Below are 25,427 nucleotides of genomic sequence, written 5' to 3'. Positions count from 1 at the left end.
GTCGTGGTTTCCATCCGGGTGATCGGAGCCCAAGATGGCGCCTGCAGCACAACTCTGCGCTAGAGGGAGGGGCACCGTGAAGAAAAGATGACGTTTGTTTAATGTTTGCTTCAACTCCGGGGGCTGGCGGCGCCAGGCGGATCGGGCACGAATCCCCCGGTAGTTGGGTCTGTAGCGCCACGCTTCCCTCGGGTTTGCGGGCGCCAGGCTGTGAGGGGGTGGCGAGTCCGTCTGTCTCGGGTCTCCGCTGCCTCACTCATTCATGTTTCTTACCCGGGGCGGCTTCCAGCACAGCCTCTCCGCCTGGCGAGGCCACCTGTGTGTTCATACCAGCCGCCAAGTTTTCTCAGAGGTGAAGGCCGGGACGCGCTCCAGCCCTCCCTCAGCGCTCGCGCCGCGCCTCCGCGGCTCCGGGTGGCGGGAGTTTCCTTCCCGCGGGTACGCGCGTGGTTAAATGTGCGTACCTGCGTGCGCGCGCGCGCGTTCGCCGGCAGGCTAACAGCCCGCGGGCACGAGCCGTGAGTCTGCCGCACTGCAGCACCTCTCAGCACCGCGCGGGGGCGGGAACGCGCAAGAGGGCGCCCAGGAACGGCCGCGCTCCAGCCAGCCTTGTGAGGGCCTCCGCTGGTTACCATGGGAACCGCGGCGTAGGCTGGCCTGACGTCAGCGAGAGGCGCGCTACCCGCACTGCGGCACGGGGGTCTGTTCGCTCGCGCAGCCCAGAGCGCGGGGAGCTGGTGACTGAGCTGCCAGCGCCGCGGCCTTCTTTCCTCCCTCCGTCCCTCCCTACCCTGCCCTGCCGGGCGCAGGGAGCTGCTCGCACCGTCCTGGCTGTGATCCCGGACGGGACAGGCCTCGCCGCCGCGCGTTCCTCTCTGTGAGTACCGCTTCCTGGGTGCGCTGTGGCGGGAGCCCGGCTCTGGAGGCTCGGCCTGCCCCGGCTCCTCGAGGGGCGGCGGCGTGGGGGGCTACTCGAGGCGGGGGGCGCGAGGCGGAGCTGCACCCCGCAGGCCGCGGGCGCCTCGGGGCCTCCCCGGCGAGGGGTGCGGTCCGCGCGGTTACCACCGCGCACTTTCCCGGGCGGTCTCGGATCACCGAGGCTGTCCAGCGTGCTGCTCTGACCCAGGACATTTACCACTGCCTTTCCCAATTAATCCTTTTTCTTTTTCCCTACTTAAAAGCTTCAATGCTGTCCAAGCATTATCCGGACTAAGTATACTTATTTCCTTTTAGAAGGTGGACCAGGTGCAGAATCTTGAACCTGTGAAAATGTCTTCTTAATTACATCGGAGAAAAGGTGATCAGTGTGTTCAGTTAATTAGATGGCTAGTCAGTCGCTTCGGTATGCATAACAACAGGAAAGAAAATGTAGACGAGGAATCTTGGCGCAGCTTTTCAGTCTTGCTTTTTCCTAGTCAAAGAACAGGATGCTAACAGGTTTTTCACCTGTTGCAGTAACGATCGCTGCGATTGCCGAGGCTTGCTGGGGGAATTTGCTTTCGAGGAGGGACTCAGGGAATTGTTTTGGAATATGAGAAAGAAATTTGAATGTCAAAAGTGGTTTTAAACGCTAATTAAAAGCTTGTTTATTTAGGAAAACTGTCGTTGATTTCGTCATTGAATTATGTAAATAGGATTTTTTTTTGTTTCACAAAATTCTATTTAAAAAATGAATTAAGCAAGCCTGCTTTTTTCCTTGCTTTGATGTCGAGTCACGTACTGCGTGGTAATCAGGTGGTCAGAGCAGAAGAAAATGAAACGCAATCCATTTAATTTTCCTACGCAGTATTTTCTAGAAGCTTCTGTAAAAGACTTTGAAGGGAGAAATTTAAGAATTATGGTATACGTGAAATTCAGGGATTCTTTTAAGGTTAACCTTAATTTTTGCAGATGTCATTAATCAAATATTAGTTATTTTTCCATTATATGCTGTAGTACATTAAGAAATAATTATTTCTGTAATGTGTTTGTTGTATTATGACTAAATGATTCTAAGTGCTCATTAGTTCAGATGTGCATTAGACTATTAAATAATGGCAAATAATGTAAATGCATATTTTTCATAATTTCATCTATCAGTTTATTATATAATTATATATTTATTCAATGGACAAAGGAATTTTATTTAGCACCTGAAATATTGTTTTATTTTCTTTTTTGATATTTTTTTTCTTTTCACAATAGAGTAGGTGCCATTTTAATTTGCCAGGTAAGAAAAAAAAAAACACCTAGTGAAATTAAGTAGCTTGCCCAGCACCACCCATCAATAAGCGACACAATACAAATTTAATCCCCAGCCTTTTTGACACCAGAATAATTTTACAGCCATTTTTTTTCCTTTTCTTTCTTTCTTTCTTTTTTTTTTAAATTAGGATACCAGGTAAAGGGAGCATTTGGCTTGATCCTCCAAAAGCTAGCAGTGTGATGGTGCTGGTGGTTGGGGGTGGGGTCACAGAACATTTTGCCAGGGTGAAAATTCAGAACTGAGGTAAACAGATAAATGATAAAAGGATCCTGGGAGCAGGCGAAGAACTGGAGGGACTTAGGGGAAAGTATCACTTACATTTAAATGTCAAAGGCCAGTTTTCACTGGCAAAGGAGGGAAAGCCATTTCTCAGAGGGAATAGTACTAAGGGCAAATTTGGCACATTGAGGAGTGCCAAATAAGTGTTTTACACATAGTATAAACAAAGACAAAGAGTCATTTCATAAATAACTTTGGACTTCAATGGTAGGGACTTGCTATTTTTCTTGTAGGTGGCTGGAAGCTAAGGAAGAGTTTTAAACACATGACAATGTTGCATTCATATTGTACAAAATCACTCTGGTTGCAATGTAGAGTTCAATTTAGGTTTTAAAAAGGGTGGGTGGGGCTGGGAAGGTGGCTCAGTGGTAGAGTGCTTGCCTTGCATGCATGAGACCCTGGGTTCGATTCCTCAGCACCACATAAGCAAAAAGAAAAAAGCCGGAAATGGCACTGTGGCTCAAGTGGTAGAGCGTTAGCCTTGAGCTGAAGAGCTGAGGGACAGCGTCCAGGCCCAGAGTTCAGGAAAAAAAAAAAAGGATGGGTGATGGGGGAGGGTTGGTGATGGGGGAGTAGAAACAATCTTTTTTGGTGGAAGGAAGCAGGGAGTGCTGGGGATCTAAATTAGGCCCTTGGTGCATGCTGAGCAAGTAAGCTACATTCTTAGCAAACTTAAACAAAACCCTTTTTTTTTTGTCTCTCAAAGCTTCTACTTCTGTCATGGATTTAAAGGACAATGGATTTAAGAGAACATACCCTACCTACTTTTCTGGTTTTTTTGAGATTATGGCTACCAGGTTTTTGCCCTATGAAAAGTCAATTTTTTTTGTCTTCATGTGACTTATTATAGATGCTGATTATAGATCTAGTGGCATTGTTCAAAATTTGCAGCATTTTTTGACACCACACAAATGTAGCCCACCTTTCTTAAAACCTTTTTCTCATGTACTATTTCTTCTAGTTTTTTCATCAGCTTCTTCATAAACATTTTATTTTATAGGCCTCAAGAGTTCTGCTTTTGAAATTTTTTTCTTGCCTCTACTGTGCATGAATATATATGTATAATATATGAAATGAATATGTAATTTATAAAGCATATACAATACACTTATATACAAATACATATATTTATAAAATATATAAATATGTTTTAAAACATACAAATACATTTATATGTATAAATATATTTATATAAAGTGGTACTTTACATATATATATACATATGTATATATATAAATGATTATATATGTATATATGTATGTGTTACATGTATATACAAGTGCTTCTCAAATTTTCAGCAGATATTCTTGCTACATTTATATATTCTATTTATTGTACTAAACATAATTATTACTACTGTAATAATACCATGATAGTTGTTGTTACTGTTTTCCATGTATACATTTGAAAGCTTGACATGTGCTAGGTAATGTCCCAAGAATTTTATCTGCATATTCTCACTTAATCTTCATAAAACCTGTGAATGATTTACTATTATTATTTTTTGACAAATAAGGTTAGGTCTGTGGAGATAAGTCTTCTGGCAGGTGGAACTGAGGTTGGAATCCAAGGATCTGTTAATGAAGCTAATGCTCAGCATTACTCAGTGTCTCAAATACTCAATTACATGCTCATACTAAGCTCACTGTATAAGAAGTCCCAATTAATATTATAGCTAATATTTATTCATGTTTGCCCAGCCTGCAATGCTGTTGTAAATCACTTAACCCTTACAGCAAACCTCTGAGGAGCCACATCAGGTTAACTTAACAGCTAAGAAAGCACGTTTTCCAGAATCACACAGGTGGTTTTGAGGAAATTAATTCTAGGACTTGAGTTTTAATCTATCCAGTATCCTGTGTTATAATACAGCTAATATTATAGGCCCATTTTTCTTAGTTTAAAGGCATGAAAATAATTCTTGGTTCTTTCTCTTGCCTCTTTAGTGATTTAATATTTGTAAAATGGCATATAAAGTTTCTGCTCTATAGAAAACATGTGTCAAATACAAGTAAATCTTTTATTAAAATTTTTATTTATTTTTTTATTGTGAAAATACTGTATAGAGGGTTTACAATTACATGGGCTACTCATAGTCAGATGTTTGCCTGTATATTGAGTTAACAAAGAATAGTATTAAAAATTCTTATTTTATTTGTAATTCTCCCAGTTGTTGTCAACCTTCTGTTACTGATGCACTTACCTTTGAAAACTCTCATTTTTCTAATTTGGCATGAATTTGGAAAATAGATGACCAGGCTAATTGGAATAGTATCTTTAGACACAGTAATACAGGCTTCTATCGATAAAATTTTGAGTTTTCACTCCTTGGATTTAATGATCTATTTATGTTATAAATTAACTCACATAAACAACATATATCTGTAATTATCCTTTTTTTTCTTTTCTTTTCTTTCTTTTTTTTTTTTTTTTAGCATTTCTTCTCAGATTTTTCTGCTAGAGGAATGAGAAATGGATCCCCAGGGAATTGGAACATGAGCTAATACTGTCTGAGCCAGTTCAAAATATGACCTTCCTTTTTAAAAACAAGCTTCAATTTTATTCATAAAATGTATGAATAATGCCCACATGTGGATATTAATATGTTCATTTTAGATGTATACCTCATAAGTAAAGTTGGCAATTCAGGAATATATATGCTGAGTTTACCCTGATTTATCCATAGCGCCGACACAATACATAACAAGGTATTTATTAGAGAAAGATAGTACAGATGTCTACCACCCACTATTAAAGCATAATTTCCTTGGAAAAGGACCAAAACATTTAAATTTACTATCTAACTGCTATATCCACAAATGTATTTTGTTAATGTATTTTAATAATTGCTCTTGGAAAAGTTAGTCTTAAAATAGTTTGAAAGAGCACATTAAAATGTTCTACAATTTATTAAAATACTTTAAACGTATTCTCATACTGTTCGGTATTTATTGATTTCTTTGATGCTTTTTGTTTCAAATTTGATTAACTAATTTCAGAACATATTCAGATGTAATTCAAGTAATTCACATAAGATTGGAATAAGAGAATGTAGCATTACTGTTTGAAACCTGGGAAAATAGTGGAATTGTCATGGCATAATCTAGGCATGATTTAGAATTTTTATTTGGAAGTTTCATATTATAAATAAATCCTTTTTGTTTTAATAGGATACTGATTGAGTCAATGTTTTGCATTATTTATCAGTGCTCGTCATAAACCTGAGACATGTCTACTGGTAAGACTTCCTATAAAATTTGTATGTAAAATTCATATTTTAAGAAATTCTTTAATAAGTGAGCAAAGTGTATGTCATTAACTAAAACATATCGAGATAGTATGTATTTTAGACTTTACATCTTCTGTAGTGACTATCAAAATGAAAGCATATATAATAATTCTTGTTTAAATGAGCATATCTGGTTTCAGTAGACCTTTATTTACAAAATCAAATGACTAGTTAATAGGCCATAGTTTGCCCATAACTTCTCTAGGTCATTCATTCCTTTGTTCATTCACTATTTAATCATTGAAATATATTTAGTAATTCCCTACTCTGCGCTAGCCAAAACTGATAAGTAGCAGCTGGAGACCCTTGAAGTAAATAGTATAATGGGAGAGGTAGACAACGTATTTATTTACCTAGATATGCACAGGATTATATATGTTCCATTGAGTTAAGTGCTATATGGTAAAGAATAACTACTAAGTGAAAACAGAAAAATTTAGACCTTTTAGACTGTGGTCATTTTTAGAGGTAACAGCTCACCATTCACATGAAAAGAAACTTGTTCTGACAAAAGAGCTATGAAAAGGGAAGCAAGATAGAGATATCCAAGGGAACATTTGTCATGATTTGAAACTAGAAGTAATCAAGTCAGGAGGCAGAGAATCCTATGAGGATATAAAGGATTTGTGTAATTCTTTTTTTTTTTGGGGGGGGGGGTTCCGGTCGTGGGGCCTGTACTCTGGGCCTGGGCGCTGTCCCTCAGCTCTTCAGCTCAAGGCTGGCGCTCTACCACTTGAGCCACAGCGCCATTTCCGGCTTTTTCTTTTTGCTTATGTGGTGCTGAGGAATCGAACCCAGGGTCTCATGCATGCAAGGCAAGCTCTCTACCACTGAGCCACCTTTCCAGCCCAAGGATTTGTGTAATTCTAAGTGAAATGGGAAATCTTCAGTAATTCATTGAATAACCTGATTTGTATTTTAAAGGAAAAAAATATTATTAGTTAAATGTCAGATGTAAGCTGGGAAAGTATTAGTTGTTTTTCATGTAGATTGATCTTTGATAGAATTATTGTGACTGTACAGGTAAGGAAAATGAAGTTTACAGATTTTTTTTAATTGTGAAAATACCGTACAAAGGGGTTACAATTACATGAGCAAGGTAATGAGTACATTTCTTATCAAGCATTGTTGCCCCTCCTTTGTTTCCCCTTACCATCCCTTCCCATCTCCCTGCTCCACTCCCCCCAAAGTTGTGAAGTTTGTTTTCGAAATAGTGTCTTGTGCATCTCATTGTTGCAGAGGGTCCACCTGTATCCCTATTTAAACAATTTGTTTTTTTCCCTTCCCCTCCACAAAGAATGCCAACATCAAATATAGTGAAAACGGGTTATACCATAGGGGCGGGACATACAAAGCAACATAGAAATCATCTTATAAATATGTTAGAAACAATTGCAAGGAAGAAAAAACACTTGAATCCTTATCTTGGGGTTCATTTCACCTAACATCAACTTATCTGACTGTTTCTGCTTGTCTCAGACATATACTAGTTATTGCAAATAAGGGAAACCATGAGACCTATGTTTCTTTGGGCCTGGCTTACTTCACTTAATATAGTTTTTCCAAGTCTTTCCATTTCCTAACAAATGGGACAATGTCATTCTTTCAAAGTTTACAGATTTTTAAGTTACTTCTCTAAGGCTGTGTGGCCTATAATGGTAGCTAGTATTGAGCATTACCAGTAAAACATGAACTTATCAAAGGAAACCTTTATAGGAAGTGACCAAAAGGGAAAGAGAGATAGAAGTGATTGAGATGTCACTAGAACTAAAAGTAAAAGTTAGACTCAGTTGTTATACATGTAGGTATCTATAAGACTTTATCCCTTAACACAATAGTAATTTACGTGTTGTTGTATTTCAGTTGTTTAGAACATGACAGGAGTCTTTATCTTTTGTAGTCGAGAGTGAAGCCAAAATAAAAACCAAAGTTTGCTTTGAAGAATTACTTAAGGCCCACAGTGATCTAATACGTGAAAGGAAAAAACTAAGGAAAAAACTTGCCAAATCTAGAGAAGAGATCTCAGTGAGTAATTGATCACTCAGTTGTGGTGACTTAAATATATGCATACAATTATTTTTGTACTAAGCTTGTATGGAATTTTGAAAATTAAAACAGTAAGTCAGTGTTGTGACTGGTAACCAATGGTAAATAAAGTTTACATCAGAACCATACCACTCTTAGATTGTTTAATTTGGTCTTGAGTGTTGCTGTCCTACACAAACTAGACACATCGGTGAAGATGACCAAAACACGAGGAAATTCAAACTACCATATCATGTTTTGAGGAATATATTTCTAACTTCAGAATTGTGAACAATATAGGAAATAATATCTTCAATATTTAATGGCTTGATTTTATTGAGGCTTAATTCTTTTACTATGTACATTGGTACCATGAAGCAGTAATTATGTTTATGTTTGAAGTACACTTGAAAGGATTAAAAATACAGAACTTGGCCTGTCATGGTGGTTTGTGCCAGTAATCCCAGCTACTCTGGAGGTTGAGATCAAGAAAATTGTAGTTTGAAGCAAGCAGGCAAAAAGATACTGTGACTTCTTTCAATAAACAAAACAGATATGGTAGGAAAAACCTTTAATCCTAACTGTGCAAGAGACATAGGTATGACTGTAGAACAGGCCAGGCCTGGCAAAATTCACAACACCCTATCAGAAAAACAAACCAAATGGTTTAAGACCATGGCCCAAGTGGTATAGATTTGCCTAGTAAGCATAGAGCCCTAAATTCAAACCCCAGTACTACACACACAGAAGAAAAAACAAAACTCAAAACGTTTCTCAACAAATAGCTACTATATACAACTTGATTCCATTGGTATTATAAAGAGTCTAATAACATCCACAGTGAGGACACTGTTCACTCTTCATACCTGTCTATTTCAATTGTACTCTTTCTCCTTTGACCATAATCTTTTGTGTACACACACACACACACACATTATTTTTTTTCAAAAATCATTATGATGAAGATTTTTAATGCCAAACTATGCCAAAGTACAACTAGCCTAAAAGCATATGAAATTTAAGAAAGTTTCACCACTTTCTATATGTGTGCTAAGATGAAACTTTATGTTAGTATTCTGTCTGGTATGCATCACTATACGTATATGCTCCGGTAATACAAACATAAATAAGCCGTAACATTGGCCAGAATCCAGCCATAAACAAATGAAAGTTTGTAATATGCATTTACCACTTACACCAATTTAGTGCTAGAATGGGACAGATTATCTTCCATAGTAAATATTGTTCTAAAGTAGAGCAATATTTTCTGCTATGTTTTGTCTGGTGGTACCAGTATATAGTATGGTACCACCCATGGACTTTATAACCCATGAATAAAATGCTAAAAGTTTAAGCCAAGAATTCTGAATGAAGTAGATAACTGGAAACTGGGCAGAATTTATACCCTATACCTAAGTTTAAGTTTAGATGTTGAGGGCATAGAAGTGTGAAGTCACTAGGTTTAATCTGCCAAGCTTCTCTTGGCAGATACCAAACAGATTTGCTTCCAGAAATAAATACACCAGGGAAAAGAAAATAAGAAGAAATGCTCTAGTTCAAAATAAGGAGAGCTTATAAGGAAAACAGTAGTTTTGAAATAATTTTTAACTCCAGAAAGTAGAAGAGGTAAGAATACCTACTTTCATCGACTAGATATATGAGTCTTGTCTCGGGCAGTCTTCTAAACATTATATAAGCACTTTATTTTCATTTAATATAAAACATAATTATGAGGTTTTATGTGAACAGATAGGGAAACTAAATTACAGATACAGAGTAACTTTATAGAGTAACTTGCCTAAAGTTACGTAGTAAAGGAAGTGGTGCTGTAGCTCAAGTGGTAGAGCGCTCGTCTTGAGCTGAAGAGCTGAGGGTCAGCGCCCAGGCCCAGAGTTCAAGCCCCATGACCGACAAAAAATAAAAAAATAAGTTACGTAGTAAATGGTGGAAACAGTATTCATCGACAATCTGAGAGTCTACTCTCCTAATAAACACAATTCAGTGTTACTTTTAATAAAAGGTGAAAAGATTGGACCTTTCTGGATAAAGAACAAGATTTTCTTTTATATGTAATAGGCTAGGTCTAAACTGGAGTTGATATCATGGAAAAATCTAATTAGTGACATGAGAAACAAATGTGAGATTCTTCCATGACCAAAAATGAAAGAAATAACTGTTATTTCTAGTACTAATGGAACAGGGAAGAAGTTTTTTAAAAAAATCAGATGAAACTTTTCTAAAGTTAAAATATCTAAAGTGTATGAGATGACTAATGTATCAAGAAACTTTTTTTCAGGAGAAAAAAATTACAAATATATAAACAGACCTCAACTGCATTTCAGACTTTATAAAAATTTAAAGGACAAGGGAAAAATATAGAATAATTAATACCTACAAAATGCCCAGAAAAATTTCCACCCTTTAAAAATCATGATACCACCTTGATAAGAAATGAACTCATTATCTTGCCCATGTAATTGTAACCCCTCTACACAGTATTTTCACAATAAAAAAAATCATGATACCAATATTATCAGGGAAACTGTAAATCAAAAAAAATACCACAGTTAAAGTTGTAAGAATAAAATGAGATGTGTAAGACATAAAGCTGATGTAATATAAACAATGAGAATGAGAAAAATATGGCTTAATTTTCCCTTTTTTGTTGTTGTTGAAATATATAGATAATATTGGTATCATGATTTTTAAAGGGAAAATTTTCTGGGCATTTTGTAGGTATTAATAAAACTATATATTTCATTTTGTAAATGCTGATCTGAACATGGTAGAATATGACCTATAACCCAAAGGTACATGAAACAAACTCTAGGAGACAACCATATAAAAGAGACAAATAGGATGTATAAAAAGATCAAGTCAAATTTCTAGATATTAAAAGTATTATATATGAAATTATAAATAGACTGGATAGAATAAGATATTGGAGACTGCCCTCGCTCATGACAGCTGATTGTTAAATATCAGGGAGTTTGTAAATGGATTGTGAAATGGTTGAAATCCTTATTTTGTACAGGAGAATGAAGCACAGCATCAAATTTATCAGAAACAATTTTAGTTATAAAACAATGACACAATGTTTTTAAATTATTGGAAGATAATTAGGCATTAGCTTGTAAATCTAGAATAATTTTGGCTTTATCGAAATCAAATATTGAACTTCAGTCTTAACAGGAGATGAATAGGACCTCAAATGGATCATACTCAAGTAGCATGTGGCAAAGCCAAATATATTTAAGGAATCCCAACAAAATCTTGCAGCCAGAAACAAAATGCATAATATCTGATTTTAAGAAGAAAGGTAAGCTGACTGGGCATGTGGTATGCGCATGTAGTCCCAGCTCAGAATGTATCGGCTGGATAATAGTAAGTTCAAGACCAGCATGGTAATATAGTCTACATAGCAACATCCTGTCTTCAAATAAATGAATGATTAATTTAGGCAAGTGAACATAGTAGAATATGACCTATAACCCAAAGGTACATGAAACAAACGCTAGGAGACAACCATATAAAAGAGGCAAATAGGATATATAAAAAGATAAGTCAAACTTCTAGATCTTAAAAGCATTATATATGAAATTATAAATAGACTGGATAGAATACAATATTGGAGCCTGTCCCAGCTCATGACAGCTGATTGTTAAATATCAGTGAGTTTGTAAATTGATTGTGAAATGGTTGAAATCCTTAAAGTATTTTGTACAGGAGAATAAAGCACAGCACCAGATTTATCTGAAACAATTCTAGCTATAAAACAATGACAATGTTTTAAAAACATTGGAAGATATTTAGGCATGGTGATGTGCCCATAATTTCAGCTACCCAGAAGGTGGCAATAAGATCATTGAGAGGGGCTGGGAAGGTGGCTCAGTGGTACGTGCTTGCCTTGCATGCATGCGGCCCTCAGCACCACATAAGCAGAAAAGGCCGGAAGTGGCTCTGTGGCTCAAGTGATAGAGTGCTAGCCTTGAGCTGAAGAGCTGAGGGACAGTGACCAGGCCCAAATGTGAGTGGCTCTGGCCCCAAATTAAGATCTGAAGATCATGATTTGAATCCAGCACAGGCAAAAAGATTCTAGTTCCAATTAACCAGTAAATGCTGAACTGGAGATTTGGCTCAAGTGGGAGAGCACCAGCCATGAGTGAAAAGGCTGAGCAAGAGCTGGAGGCCCTGAGTTCAAATCCTCGTACCAGCAAGTCTGCTCACACACATCCACACACCCACAAAACCAAGCTGCCCATGGTAGTCTATGTATATAATCCCAGCTATGTGGGAAGCAGACATAGGAGGATCATAGCCCAAGGCCAACCCTAAGCAGAAGCATAAAGCAAAGGAGTCAGGTGTGGCTCATGTACTAAACAAGCTCTCCTAGCAAGCATGAGGACCAACCTCAAACCCCAGTATTCACACACACACAAAATTAATGCAATTCGGACTATTAGCCTTGGATTCTATATCAAAAAGACAAATGTCATTAAAAGTTCAGGTAAAATAAAAACCTTTTTAAGATGGTTAAAAGCTGAAGTAATTCTTTGTCAGCAATCTTGATATACAAGAAATGATAAAGATCATAACCATAGAAATTTGAACTTACATCAAAGAGTATATAAATAGTAAATATAAAGAGGACTTTATTTTTAAGACATCTTAAAGGATAAGTTTTAAAGTAAGAATAATGATCATTGTGCAGTTTTAGTATGTGTAGAAGTGAAAAGTAGGACAACATGCAAAATTTGGGAGGACATAAATTGAAGTGTACTTCAGGTTTCTTTTTTTTTTTTTTGCCAGTCCTGGGGCTTGAACTCGGCCTTTCTGTGCTCAAAGCTAGCACTCTACCACTTGAGCCACAGACCACTTTGGGATTTTTCTGTACATGTGGCACTGAGGAATTGAACCCAGGGCTTCATGCATGCTAGGCAAGCACTCTACCACTAAGCCACCTTCCCAGCCCCTTCTTCAGGTTTCTTAAAATAGATGTGAAATAGCATTTTGAAAGTAGACAGATACAGGTTAAAGATTTGTAAGACTTGGAGTAATCACCCAAAAAGAAAAGGAGAGCCTAGCTAAAGCTCCAGTGATGATATGAGAAAGAAGTCAAAGCGTGAGAAGTAAAAAGCAGTCGGGAAAAATAGAAGCAAGTAACCAAAGAGTATATTTTAACTCAATCATATAAAAAAATCACTTCACATATAATGGCGCAAACAGACCCATTCAGGGTTAAAGGTTTCCAGACTGGCAAATAAGCAAGCCCAACACTAGTTTAAATATAGTCTTTAAATAGCTAAAGACTATTTAAACCCATTTTAAATATAAAGACATACATGTTAAAATTCACAGAAGGGAAAATAATGTGCACTAGTAAAAAGAAAGTTAAAGTAGTTACATTGATATCAGAGAAAGTATATTTTCGGACATAAAATTAGCAAGGATAAAGAGCAGTAAAGAAGACTATTTTACAATAGAAGAGTCAATATATAAGAGAGATAATCACAAATATATATAAACCCACTTATAGAGCTTCAAATACAAAAGAGAAAAACAAGCTCACTTCTGTAGTCTTAGTCACTTGGACAACTGAGAACAGGAGGATTGATCTTTGAAGCCAGCCACTGCAGAAAAGATCAAGAGACCCCACCCAGTTCAGTTTGTACTTGGGAAACAATGGCACACACCTGTTATTTCAAGCTACATGGGATAATGGGAAATGATAATCAGCAGTACCAGGCCAGTCTGGGTAGGAAAGCTGTGAGATTCATCTCACACCATTATTATGTGCCTTTGATCTGAGTGACAACCAGAAGCTTAAAGTAGGATGATGGCAACTCGGACAAGTTCTGGGACAGGATGCAAGAATGTCCTAAAAATAACCAATAAAAAAAACGGGTAGAGGTGTGACTTAGCTATTCTGATTGTTAACACCCAATCCCAAGTCAGATGTCCACCATAATTATATTGTTGACATTAACTCTTTGGTGAAATTGGTACAATGTGGCCCAAGTCTTCTGCCATAAAAAAATTCTTGTCAAATATAACATTCCAAGGGCTTCATTTTGCTTGCCAATGTCTAGTCCTGTAAAGAGTGTTTTAGCAATCAAGTCCTCCAGGTTATTCTTATATACAACATCTAACCAGACTGATCATGAAAAAAAAACATAAAAGACATAAATTACCAATGTTTGGAAACTTAGAATATTCACTGCAGATAATACAGACTTTAAAGAGACAATAAAGTATGCAATATACACAAATATATTAACTGTAATGTGGTATTTTCAGAACATAATTCAAACACATAATTACTTAGATTTACAGTCCAACAAAATGATTACCAGAAAACTGGTACTTGAAAGGTGGGGAGTGTTAGGGAAGGAGGATAGACAAACAGAAGAAGGGGCGAGGAAAAGGCACTCATAAAATTCCATGCATATCCTATGAAATTAAAATGAAGGGGAGCGATTGGTTTGGGAGGGATTGGGGAGAATGATGAAAGCAGTGACATTGATCAAGATGCACTATAATCATAAACTGATTTGTTGAATGGTAACTTTTATACAACTAATTACAGATAATAAAAATATAATTTAAAATTTAAAAAGATAAGGATTGTGAATTACTTCAGTATAACCAATTTAGCAGCTGAGATTAAGTGCATAAAGTACATGAAGGGCACAAACTTCCAAAGTCTAAGCACAAAGAAGTAGATAACTTCAATATTGCATATCTTAAAAAAAAATTGAATCTGTTCTTAGAAACCTCACAAAAAACACTAGTCCCACTATCATTGACGTATTGTACCAAACACTGGAGGAAGAAATAGTAACCATTATATCCAAACTTTTATGGACCATTCCTTTTTTCTTTTTTTAAATGGTCAGTAATTACTATGATACCAAAGCCAGACAAAGATATTACTAGAAAATTACCAACCAATATCCCCTGGAAGATAGACTCAAAGATCTCCAGTAAGAGATTAGGAAATAAATAATAGTAATTGTCTCAGTTATACATTGTTATTTCGGCATTGAAAACATTACTCAATGTAATTCACCATATCAAAATATTAAATAAGAAAACAACATGATCATCTCAAATGCAGATAAAGGGGAAGGGAGGGACTTGGAAATGTCTATTACCTTTTCGTGAAATTTCTTAAAAGGGTAGGAAGGAATCTTTTCAATATAGGCTTCTAAAAATCTCACAGCTAATTTCATATTTAATGACAAATGATGAATTGCTTATGTCTTAAGCTTAAGTATGTTAATGGTGTGCATTTACAATTACATTGTAGACCTTGACCAATGCAATAGTACATTTACCGGTAATGAATTACCTAAAATTTAAAAATTGCTTAATAGCAACAAAAATATGTAATAACCAAGCATAAGTGTATTACATAAATGTGTAACATCTGTACTAAAAAGCTCCATAGTGCTGAAAATAAAGAAAATAAAAGAAAATAAATAGGTGCCTGTGTTCATAGTTTGGAATAATCAATATTGTTAAATTTATTTCTCCAAAAGTTTTATTGATTCGGTTCAATTCAAACTTACCAGCAATTTGGTATGTAGAAACAATTACAAAATTTATTTGGATATGTAACTACCAGACCAAAAAGAAAAGGAATTACTCAATTGATTCAAGACTCATTGTAAAGCTATTTTAATTAAGACAACCTGATAGGTGTATTTATCAGTAGAGCAAAATAGAATCTAGAAAAAGGCCCAGCGTAAATGATCAGTTGGTTCTTTGTTCTTTTAGTGTGTGTGTGTGTGTGTGTGTGTGTGTGTGTGTGTGTGTGTGTGTGTGTGTGTGTGTGTGTGTGTGTGTGTGTGTGTGTGTGTGTGTGTGTGTGTGTGTGTGTGTGTGTGTGTGTGTGTGTAGGGTGGTGGTGGATGCTTGCTGGAAATTGAACCTGACTCCTTGCCCATGCCTCATTACCATTGAGCTTCACTCATACCCTGATCAGCTAATTCTTGATAAAATTTATCAAGGTTAATTTAATAAGGGAGAGGATATTTCTAACTAAAGGTCCTTGAACAGTTGGATATCTGTATACAACACAAAAATTATAGCCATATTTTGTTTGGAAAGTAGGAACTGAGTGAAGACCTACATATACAAGCTAAAACTATATAACTGATAGAAGAAACAGGATAAAACCTTCATAACTTTCACTTAGAGCAGAATAAATAAATTAAACACTGATTCATCTGATTTGCTTTAATTTTAAAAATATTTTCTTTGGGACCAAAACTTAACACTGCTTCTAAATCTTGGTTATCTCCTGTTGTGATTATTTCTTCCAGGAGTATTCTTACTGTTCGTTTACATTAGTGCTTCATTTCTGGTCTTCACTGAAAACTTTTTACATATGGTCCATTTTAACATCATGAGAATTCAAGGTTATGACTAAAGAAAACAAAAAATTAAAAATTAAAGAGAAGCTATTTTTATTAGATTTAATTTGGAAAGTTTTTTTTTCAGAAATGTGTCTCTATAATTTACCTTTAAAGATGAGATAGTTTGGAAATTTTAAGTGAGCAAAGAAATCCTGAATATGTTAATATTTTCCATATTTTACTATACTACCTGTTTTTTTGACTGGTGTGTGTGTGTGTGTGTGTGTGTGTGTGTGTGTGTGTGTGTGTGTGTGTGTGTGTGTGTGTGTGTGTGTGTGTGTGTGTGTGTGTGTGTGTGTGTGTTTTGTCGATAGTGAGGCTTGAACTCTGGGCTTGGGTGCTGTCCCTGAGCTCTTCAGCTCAAGGCAAGTGCTTGAGCCACAGCTCTTATTGGAGATAAGAGTCTCACGGAGTTTCCTACCCAGGCTGGCTTTGAACCTTTATCCTCATATCTCAGCCTCCTGAGTAGCTAGGATTACAGCGTGAGCCACCAGTGCCTGGCTTGTGTGTGTCTTGAGCTAAGGGCGTATGTGCTATCCCTGAGTTTCTTTTTGCTCAAGGCTACCATTCCACCACTTGAGCCCCAACTTCATTTCTGGATTTTGGGTGGTTTATTGAAGATATAGAGACTCACAGATTTTCCTGCCAGGGCTGGCTTTGAACCACAAACCTCAGATCTCAGCCTCTTGAGCAGTGAATTGCTTTTCAACGGAATTCTAATAATTGAACTTCAGTATTCTTTGGTAATTTCATTCATATCAAGGAGAAATCATCTTGATTTTGACTTTTAGAGAACTTTGGTTTTTGCCCATTCTGTTTTACAACATATGTTAAGGGTTTTTTTTTTTTTTTCTGTCAAAGTTTTCTATCATTTACAGACTGATCCTTATGGTTTTTCAAAAACCACACTTACCTTTGGGAACAGTTTTCTCTTGTTATCTGTGATTTTGGTTTTGTTGTTTTTATTTTTGTTTTGAGACTGTTTAACCATGTAGGTTAGGCTAGGCTAAAACTTCAAGTCCTCCTGTCTCCCATACCCAAGTGCTGTGATTAAGTGTGTGAGTCACCCCTAGCTTTGATAGTCTCTTAATATCTCTTAAATTATCTGTTTAAATCCTTTGGGAATTTCTCTTACTTACTTACTTCCGGTTAATAACATTCCTTTGTGATTTTTCAGCCTTTCATTGATATTTTTTTCTGTTAAAAAAGTTCTCATTTCAAGTAATTTTGATTAGGGAAAGAAGTATAGCTAGCAGTTGCTATTTTATTATTGCTAGATAATCATTTGGGTTACCAAGATTTTGGTGGTACACAGGCTAATTGCAGAGTAATTGTTAAGCTGTAGACTTGATTTTAAAGGATAATTATGGAGAAAGAAAAAGAACCCTTGTATGTTTTCTGTTTGAGAACTTGAAATGTTTTATGCTTGAAATGTTTCAAAGTCTCTTAATTAATTACAGTGGAGATTTTTCTGCTAATGAGGAAAGTGGCATTTAAAATTTGAGTAATTAATTTACTTAAAAACCCTTAATTACTCTTTTAATTCTTGGCAGCACTGGGATTTGAATTCACGATCTTCTGCTGAGTCATGCCTCCAGCCTTTAAGCATTTATTATTTTTTATTCCTGCTCAGATGTGTGCCAAAACTGTAATCCTCCTATTTTAGGCTTTCTCCTTTAGCTGAGATGACAAGTGTGTGCTACTGTGCCCTGCTTCTTCAACTTGAGATGAAGTCTCACAGTCTTCTACCTGGACTTTCCTGGAACCTGGATCCTTTCAACCTCACTCTTCGAAGTAGCTAGACTTACAGTCACAGGCAACCATTGCCTGGCTCTTAAGTACTTTTTCATGTTAATTAAATAATTTACTTAGTCTGAAGTTACTTTTGGGAATTTCCAGTCTAATTCTGGTACGTAAACTGGTGAGTCATCATCACATGCTCTGGAACAGTATCATTCTATCCAAGAAAGAAAAAAAATACAGCAAATAATATTTTCAAAATTAATCAGCAACTATTGTTTTTCTTTATATAATAGACTGTGCCTCACTGAACTTTCATTACTGTGTCTTCTTTTCTTAGCTTTCCACTAGCAGTAATCTTCAGGATATTAAGGAATCTAAAAGTGATCATATGAGTTGCACTAATACCACTAACCCAGAGAAGAGCATGCGAGTCACTAAAAACAAACTGAGGAATACACAATCAGCAGGTGAAGATCCAAGTGATGACATCAGTGTAGAGGAAGACAAGCAAGGGAAGCCAAACAAGAAAGTTACAAAGACCACACAAGATATGGAACCAGAAACTCCCGATAAAGCTGATTCTGCACATCAGAAAGTTCGAACAAAGGCACAGGCAGGTGGTGATCATCAGAAAAGTGATAAAGTAAATGAAGGAAAAGAAAAAAGTGATGCAGAAGGGGAAGAAGATCTGATAGAAGCATATCAGCTCCAGGTAGCAGAAGAAATGGCAAAAGAGATTAAGAAGAAAATAAGGAAGAAGCTGAAAGAACAGTTGACATATTTTCCCTCAGATACTTTATTGCATGATGACAAACTGAGCAGTGAAAAAAGAAAAAAGAAGAAAAAGAAAGTTCAAGTAGTGTCTAAAGCTGAACCAAGGTACTTTACACTAATAACATAAAAGTTAAAAAATTGAAATAAGTAATTTTCAGCTTTTTGAGTGATATCTCGAGATTAACAAAGAAAATTCTTAGTATTTTATTTCAAGACATTTCCACTAAGTAATAATGGCTTACCTTTACACAGTACCTTTCAGTGTGTTAGATGTTTTACAAAAATTTAAGGAATTATTGCTTAAAAAAAGTTCATGAGGAAATACAGTAACATCATTCTATTTTGCTGATATTCTAGAGCTGTTTCTCCTAAGCCTAAATGATTCACCCTCACTCAAAAGTAGATGACCAGTGGTAACAAAGAGAAGAGAAATCAATTTAGTAGAAAGACATGATAGCAAATGTAGTTATCCACTGCTGCTTTCAATATTAAATAAAGCTCAGAACAATAAACATTTATCATCTCACACTATCTGGAGTTCAGAAATCTTAGGTGACTTAGCTGAGAGTTTTTGAATCTCAAAAGGTTCTCTTACAGGTTGCAGTCAGGATGTTAGCCAGATCTGAAGTCAGTTTAAGCCTGGCCAGGTGTAACATCTGCCAAATGACACATATAGTTCTTGAATCTCAGAAATCTGTATTTAAGCTTTGCCATGTGGCAATTGGCAGGTCTCTGGTTCTGACTTGCTTTTAGTGAGAGACATCAGTTCCTTGCCATATGGATCTCTCTACGTGAGTTACCTCCTCATGGCTGCTTGCCAGAGCAAGGACTTTGAGAGTAATAGCGAAAAAGAAGTCACATCTTTTTTTTTGGGTCCGGTCGTGGGGCCTGCACTCTGGGCCTGGGCGCTGTCCCTCAGCTTTTCAGCTTAAGGCTAGCGCTCTACCTCTTGAGCCTCAGGGCCACTTCCAGCTTTTTTCTTTTTGCTTAATGGGTGCTGAGGAATCGAACCCAGGGCCTCATGCATGCAAGGCAAGCGCTCTACCACTGAGCCACCTTCACAGCCCAGAAGTCACATCTTTTTAGGACATGATTTAGAAGTATGATATCCAATACCTTTACCACATTTTATTAGAAATGGATGATGATATCCAGCTCACACTCAGAAGTAAGAGGATTCTACAAAGAAATGAACATGAAAGATCCAAGACTGCTTTTCACAGAGTACTGCAAACTTCCTTCCCATAGCTACTACATCAGTGAGGAATTGGAAAGTCACTCTCACTTTAAAATAGGGTTAATTCTTGAATTTGAATTAAAATTATGTCTTACATGACAGTGGCATGAAAAGGGTAGCTGAATTTTCTTTAATAATCGTATTGGTAATTGACAAAATAGCAAGGCCTTCTGGAATAACAAATATGAAATATTTATTTGTCTCAGCCCCATTTTTTTTACCATGATAACTAAATATATTGGGAGTTATTTTTCTATTTATTTGTTTTTGTTTTTGTTTTTTTGGGTCCAGTCGTGGGGCCTGAACTCTGGGCCTGGGCACTGTCCCTCAGCTCTTCAGCTCAAGGCTAGCGCTCTACTATTTGAGCCACAGCACCACTTCCAGCTTTTTTCCTTTTGGTTATGTCGTGCTGAGCAATCGAATCTAGGACCTCATGCATGCAAGGCAAGCGCTCTACCACTGAGCCACCTTCCCAGCCCCTTATTTTTCTATTTAAATGAACTTTTTAACTAGGTAAATTCAAGTAAATTTTTAATAGGCAGCTTTCCATTAAACATGTTCTGGAATACTACCACTTACCATTTATTGGTTCCATATGGGTTTTTATTTTACTTATATCCTTCTGAAAATGTAACATAGGAGCCATTAAAATCATCAATTAATTTTTAACCTAAAAAATTGGCATAGCCAACGCCTCTTGAAATCAGAACTAGAACAATTTTTTGGCCTTTAAAAAATCATTAAAGGGCTGGGATATAGCTCAGTGGCAAAGCATTTGCCTGGCAAGTGTAGTGTCCTAGGTTTGATCCTCAGTAACAAAAAAAAAGAAAAGAAAATACAAAAAAAAAAGTCATTAAAGCCAGGCACTGGTGGGTCACACTTGTGATTCTCACTTACTACTCAGGAGGCTGAAATCTGAGGATCAAAACCAGCTGGGCATCAAAGTCCATGAGACTCTTATTTCCAGTTAACCACCAGAAAACTGGTAGTGGTGCTGTGTCTCAAAGTTGTAGAGCACTAGCCTTGAGCAAAAGAGCTCAGGGACAGTGCCCAGGCCCTGAGTTCAAGCCCACAACCGGCCAAACAAAACAAGTCATCAAATATGCAGAAATTTGTTCATTAATCATTTACTTTCAGTCAGAAATAGACAGGTGTATTTCTCACAAAATGCCATTGCCTCCCTTCTTCCCTCTCTTCCCTCCCTCCCTGTCTCTTTCTCCCTCCCTCCCTCTCTCCCTCCCTCCCTTCCTCTCCCTCTTTCCCTTCTTCCCTCCCTCCCTCCTTCCACCCCCTCTGTTTTTCTTTCTTCTTTTTTTTTTTTTTAAAGATAGAGTTGTACTTTATAGCTCAGGCTGCCTTGAATTTACTCTGTAGCCAGGATAACCTCAAACTGGCAATCCTCTTGCCTCAGCCTCAGGAGTGCTTAGGATTATTCCCTAGGTTTTCGAACTCACATTAGGCTGACTCCAGGATATGGTAACTCCTCACCCAGTACAAAATAATACCTAATGATGACCAGTTTGATTGCTAGTCATGGCTAGACAGTATATAGAACTTCTGGCAGAAAATAAAACTTCAGGGTTGTTATTACTTCTGTTTCCATTTACTTTGTTGTTCAATAAATAATAATTGTAGTAACAATGCATTTGTAAAGAAAATGCCACTTGTGTTATATATGCAGCACGCAAACCATCTGTGATGACACAGTTGAAAGTGAGCAAAAGAAGGAATGTTCAGTTGAAGCTGTAACCTCAGATTCTCATCAAGATGATGAAGTAAGCTCAACAGAACAAAACATAGATGAGAACTTGCCAGATAATGCAAAATCCAAACCAAAGAAAACAAAAAAGAAGGCTAAACCAGGTTTGTAACTGAACATATATGAAAAATGGTTTCTTTTAGCAGAAATAACTGAAAAAATTATAATCTTCCACATTAAAACTAAAGAATATGGCTTAATGTAGCATATTTCTCACTTGTTCTTGATTCATTTAGATTAAAACTTGCATTCATTTGTATCTATGCATCTTTTTAATAAAGATGTATTGCCTAAGTCAATATTAGTTTGTAATTTAATTAAACTCTAGAATGATAGAGACTTTGTAGTTAGAGTTGTGGAACATAAAAAGCCCTTTTTAAATCCTGAATTTAGAGCTCCTAAGTAGTTAATTCAGTTGAGCTTTCATTCATTAAAAAACTATTTTGCCCATTTTTTATTTTCTTAAGTGTATTAGTTATGGTTATTTTTAAATTATTTTGTGGAAACTATTCTCTATCATCTGTGAGTCTGTTTCTGTTGTCTTTTTTCTCGATTATTGGTTACATAATCTGCCTCTTCTATCTCTTCTATAACTCTTTATTATAGTGTGGATATTGTTAATTGAATACAAGAGACCCCATATGATTTTTTTTTCTTCCCTTGAGAAGGCTTTCCTTTTCCTCACATAGGCAGATAAGAGTGTCCTATCAGTACCCCATCAAAGTGCCAATCAGGGCTAGATTGTAATTCAGTGCATATTAAATTGAATTTTAGTCTATTTAATATGCATTGGTTCTGTACTTTTCTGATGCTTTTACAATAAGCTACTTTTAACTTATCTTTTCCAAGTTGCTTTTAATCTAAGTGTTGAACTGCTTCATCCTGCTACATCCTATCATAAAGCAAAACTTTCATTTATAAATGAACTGAATTGTATATAGTCTATGTAAAAAATAACTAGATGAAATTAATTTTAGTTTTTTACATTTTTCTTACATTGTTGGTCATAACTTGGAAAAATTAAGGATTTCTCATTTTATTTTAATGATTAGTAAGTATTTTACTTTTATAGTGTTTTATGTTACTGTCTATCCTTTCTTTTCCTTTGAAGTTTTATTAACAAAGTGAAATAAGCATGGATCATACAAGTTAGGTTGTATTTAAATCCAACCATAAGAACAATTAATTAAATACTGATTTTCTTCCCTGCCTGTAGTTTCAGATGATAATGAAGACATTGATGGTGATGGTGTTCATGAAGTAACAAGCCGAGATAGTCCAGTTTATCCCAAATGTTTACTTGATGATGACCTCGTCTTGGGCGTTTATATTCACCGAACTGATAGACTTAAATCAGATTTTATGATTTCTCATCCAATGGTAAAAATTCATGTGATTGATGAGAATACTGGTCAATATGTCAAGAAAGATGATAGGTAATTTCTTTTAATTGACCAGTTAACCCTTGAAATGGAATCTGTTTACAGAATTCTTCTTTTCTGTGATTATTAATACTAAAGTCATCAGGAATATGAGTTGTAAGTGTACATTAAGTATACATTTGACACTGATAAATACATTTTACAGAAATGGAGAATATCCATTTTAAGTGGAGAGAGTTTCTACCTAGCTTCATAATGAATTTATGCCTTAAAACTTGCATTATAAATGACTGTAAATGTCCTAGTTATGTGACCTCATAATTTCCTTTTAAATTAATATATTATATGCATATGAGGTAATGTTAATGAATCTTGATTTTCCCCCTAGAATTACTTCTATAGATAACACATGTCTTCCTTGACAGCTCAGATTAGAAAATACACTAAAATAAATTACTGACATACTATTATAGTGGAATTTAAAAATATTTCCTTGGAAAGATGATAAGAAATGAAGAAATGATGACTGTGAAAAAACATTCACTTACTTGTCTTTGGACTTACAAAATTACAGCAGCCCAAAACATTGTTTATTTTCTTACAATAAAACTTTATTATGCTTTTTATTACAAACTTAAAATTATAAAATAGTTACTTTAGTTCAGCTCTTTATTGTAAAGGTGCAATTATTTCTTTTACTTTATAGTTCTTGATAAAGTAATTCTGTGAATCTTACTGATGGTACTTAAATGTGAGATGATAGTAAGGCACTACTACTTTTAAGTTTAATAAAATTAATTTTTAGTTAGATAAATATAATTTCTGGTTTGTATCATAGCTATCCATTATTTCTGGTGGCCTTCCTTGTGCACTGTATTTTTTCTCATCCTAAAAATTATCATGAATTGTGTTAATAGAAGTATGTTTATTTCAACAGTGAACGTCCAGTTTCATCTTACTATGAAAAAGACAATGTGGATTATATTCTTCCTATTATGACCCAGCCATATGATTTTAAACAGTTAAAATCAAGACTTCCAGAGTGGGAAGAACAAATTATCTTTAATGAAAATTTTCCCTATTTGCTTCGAGATTTTGATGAGTGTCCTAAAGTCATCTTGTTCTTTGAGGTATGAGTTGAACAACTAAATTTTAGTTAATATTAAATTATATTAACGTTAAGCTGTTATTTTTAGTAGTTCAGTAATGCAGCAAAGTATTGTAAGAATTTAATTCCTAGGATCTAGACTTTGCAATATTTTGTATCAGTGGGAACCCTGTTTTAAAAAGAATGATAACTGGGAGGATGGGAAGGGATGAGAAGGGGAAGCAAAGGAGGAAGCTACAATGCTTGATAAGAAATGTACTTATTGTCTTGCCCATGTAATTGTAACCCCTCTGTACAGTATTTTCACAATAAAAAAATCAAAAAAAAGAATGATAACTTAATTGATGAACATTAACTAGTGCCAAGAGTTAGCCATTTGACCTAATCTGTCATTTAATCTTGTACCAACCCTGTAACGATGAACAGAAGTGATATGTCAGATCTTTTTGATATCAATCATCCATTATGAATCCATTTTACAGAGTGGAAAGTCATTTAATTCCTATCAGGATCCCTAAATATATCCATACTACCTGGATTAGAAAAGATCAACATACCCAGCCAGGCACTGGTTGCTCACACCTATAATTGTAGCTACTCAGGAGGCTAAGATCTGTGGATTGTGGTTCAAGGCCACCCTTGAGCACATCAGATTTTGAGACTCTTAAGATCTAGTTAACTAGCAAAAAGCCTGAAGTAGAGTAACAGTTCAAGTGGTAGCGTGCCAACAATGATCAAAAGCACCAAGCAAGAACAGAAGGCCTTGGGTTTAAGCTCCAGTGCCAACACAAAAAATGCTGGGCAGGATGGTAAACACCTTTTATTTATCTTTGTAAGAAGCATAAATAGGAAGATCATGATCTAATCTAGCCCAAGCAAAATCAAGATACTATTTGAAAAAATAACTAAAGCAAAAAGGACCAATGATATGCCTCAAAGCAGTAGATAACATACTTATCAAGCATGAAGCACTGAGTTCAACCTCTAGTGTACCCACACATACATGCAAACACACAAGATGAATGAAATCCATTATTGTTTAAGCAGCCTTCAATAGAAATTATCTTATCTATAAGTTCATCAGCAAGTTTTGAGTGACAAGTACCTAGAATACAGAAATGTACCGTGAAGATGGTTGCAAATATTTGATCTCTTAGGATGGAGAT

The 25,427-nt window shown here is 36.0% G+C and overlaps 1 protein-coding gene across 5 annotated transcripts in view; it reads left to right on the top strand.

Annotated features, from left to right (window-relative positions):
* Nucleotides 1-711: 711 nt before the first annotated feature.
* Ahi1 (Abelson helper integration site 1) overlaps nt 712-25,427 on the top strand; it is a 129,425-nt gene continuing 104,709 nt past the window's right edge. The window contains exons 1-9 of one of the 5 annotated variants that reach the window (XM_042688622.1): nt 860-877; nt 1,234-1,297; nt 4,960-5,096; nt 5,695-5,762; nt 7,714-7,838; nt 18,339-18,880; nt 21,694-21,875; nt 22,988-23,207; nt 24,091-24,283. In XM_042688622.1, coding sequence (XP_042544556.1) covers nt 5,753-5,762; nt 7,714-7,838; nt 18,339-18,880; nt 21,694-21,875; nt 22,988-23,207; nt 24,091-24,283 — 1,272 coding nt within the window. In that variant the 5' untranslated portion in view covers nt 860-877; nt 1,234-1,297; nt 4,960-5,096; nt 5,695-5,752. Of the gene's footprint in view, nt 878-1,233; nt 1,298-4,959; nt 5,097-5,694; nt 5,763-7,713; nt 7,839-8,886; nt 8,950-18,338; nt 18,881-21,693; nt 21,876-22,987; nt 23,208-24,090; nt 24,284-25,427 lie in introns of those variants that run through there. The other 4 variants (XM_042688704.1, XM_042688530.1, XM_042688848.1 and 1 more) reach the window with 4 other exon arrangements.

Source organism: Dipodomys spectabilis, unplaced genomic scaffold, assembly GCF_019054845.1.
Source record: "Dipodomys spectabilis isolate Male_0828 unplaced genomic scaffold, ASM1905484v1 ptg000001l, whole genome shotgun sequence".
Lineage (NCBI taxonomy): Eukaryota > Metazoa > Chordata > Mammalia > Rodentia > Heteromyidae > Dipodomys > Dipodomys spectabilis.
Note: the sequence above shows the minus strand (reverse complement) of the source record. Positions and strands in the feature narration are given on the sequence as shown.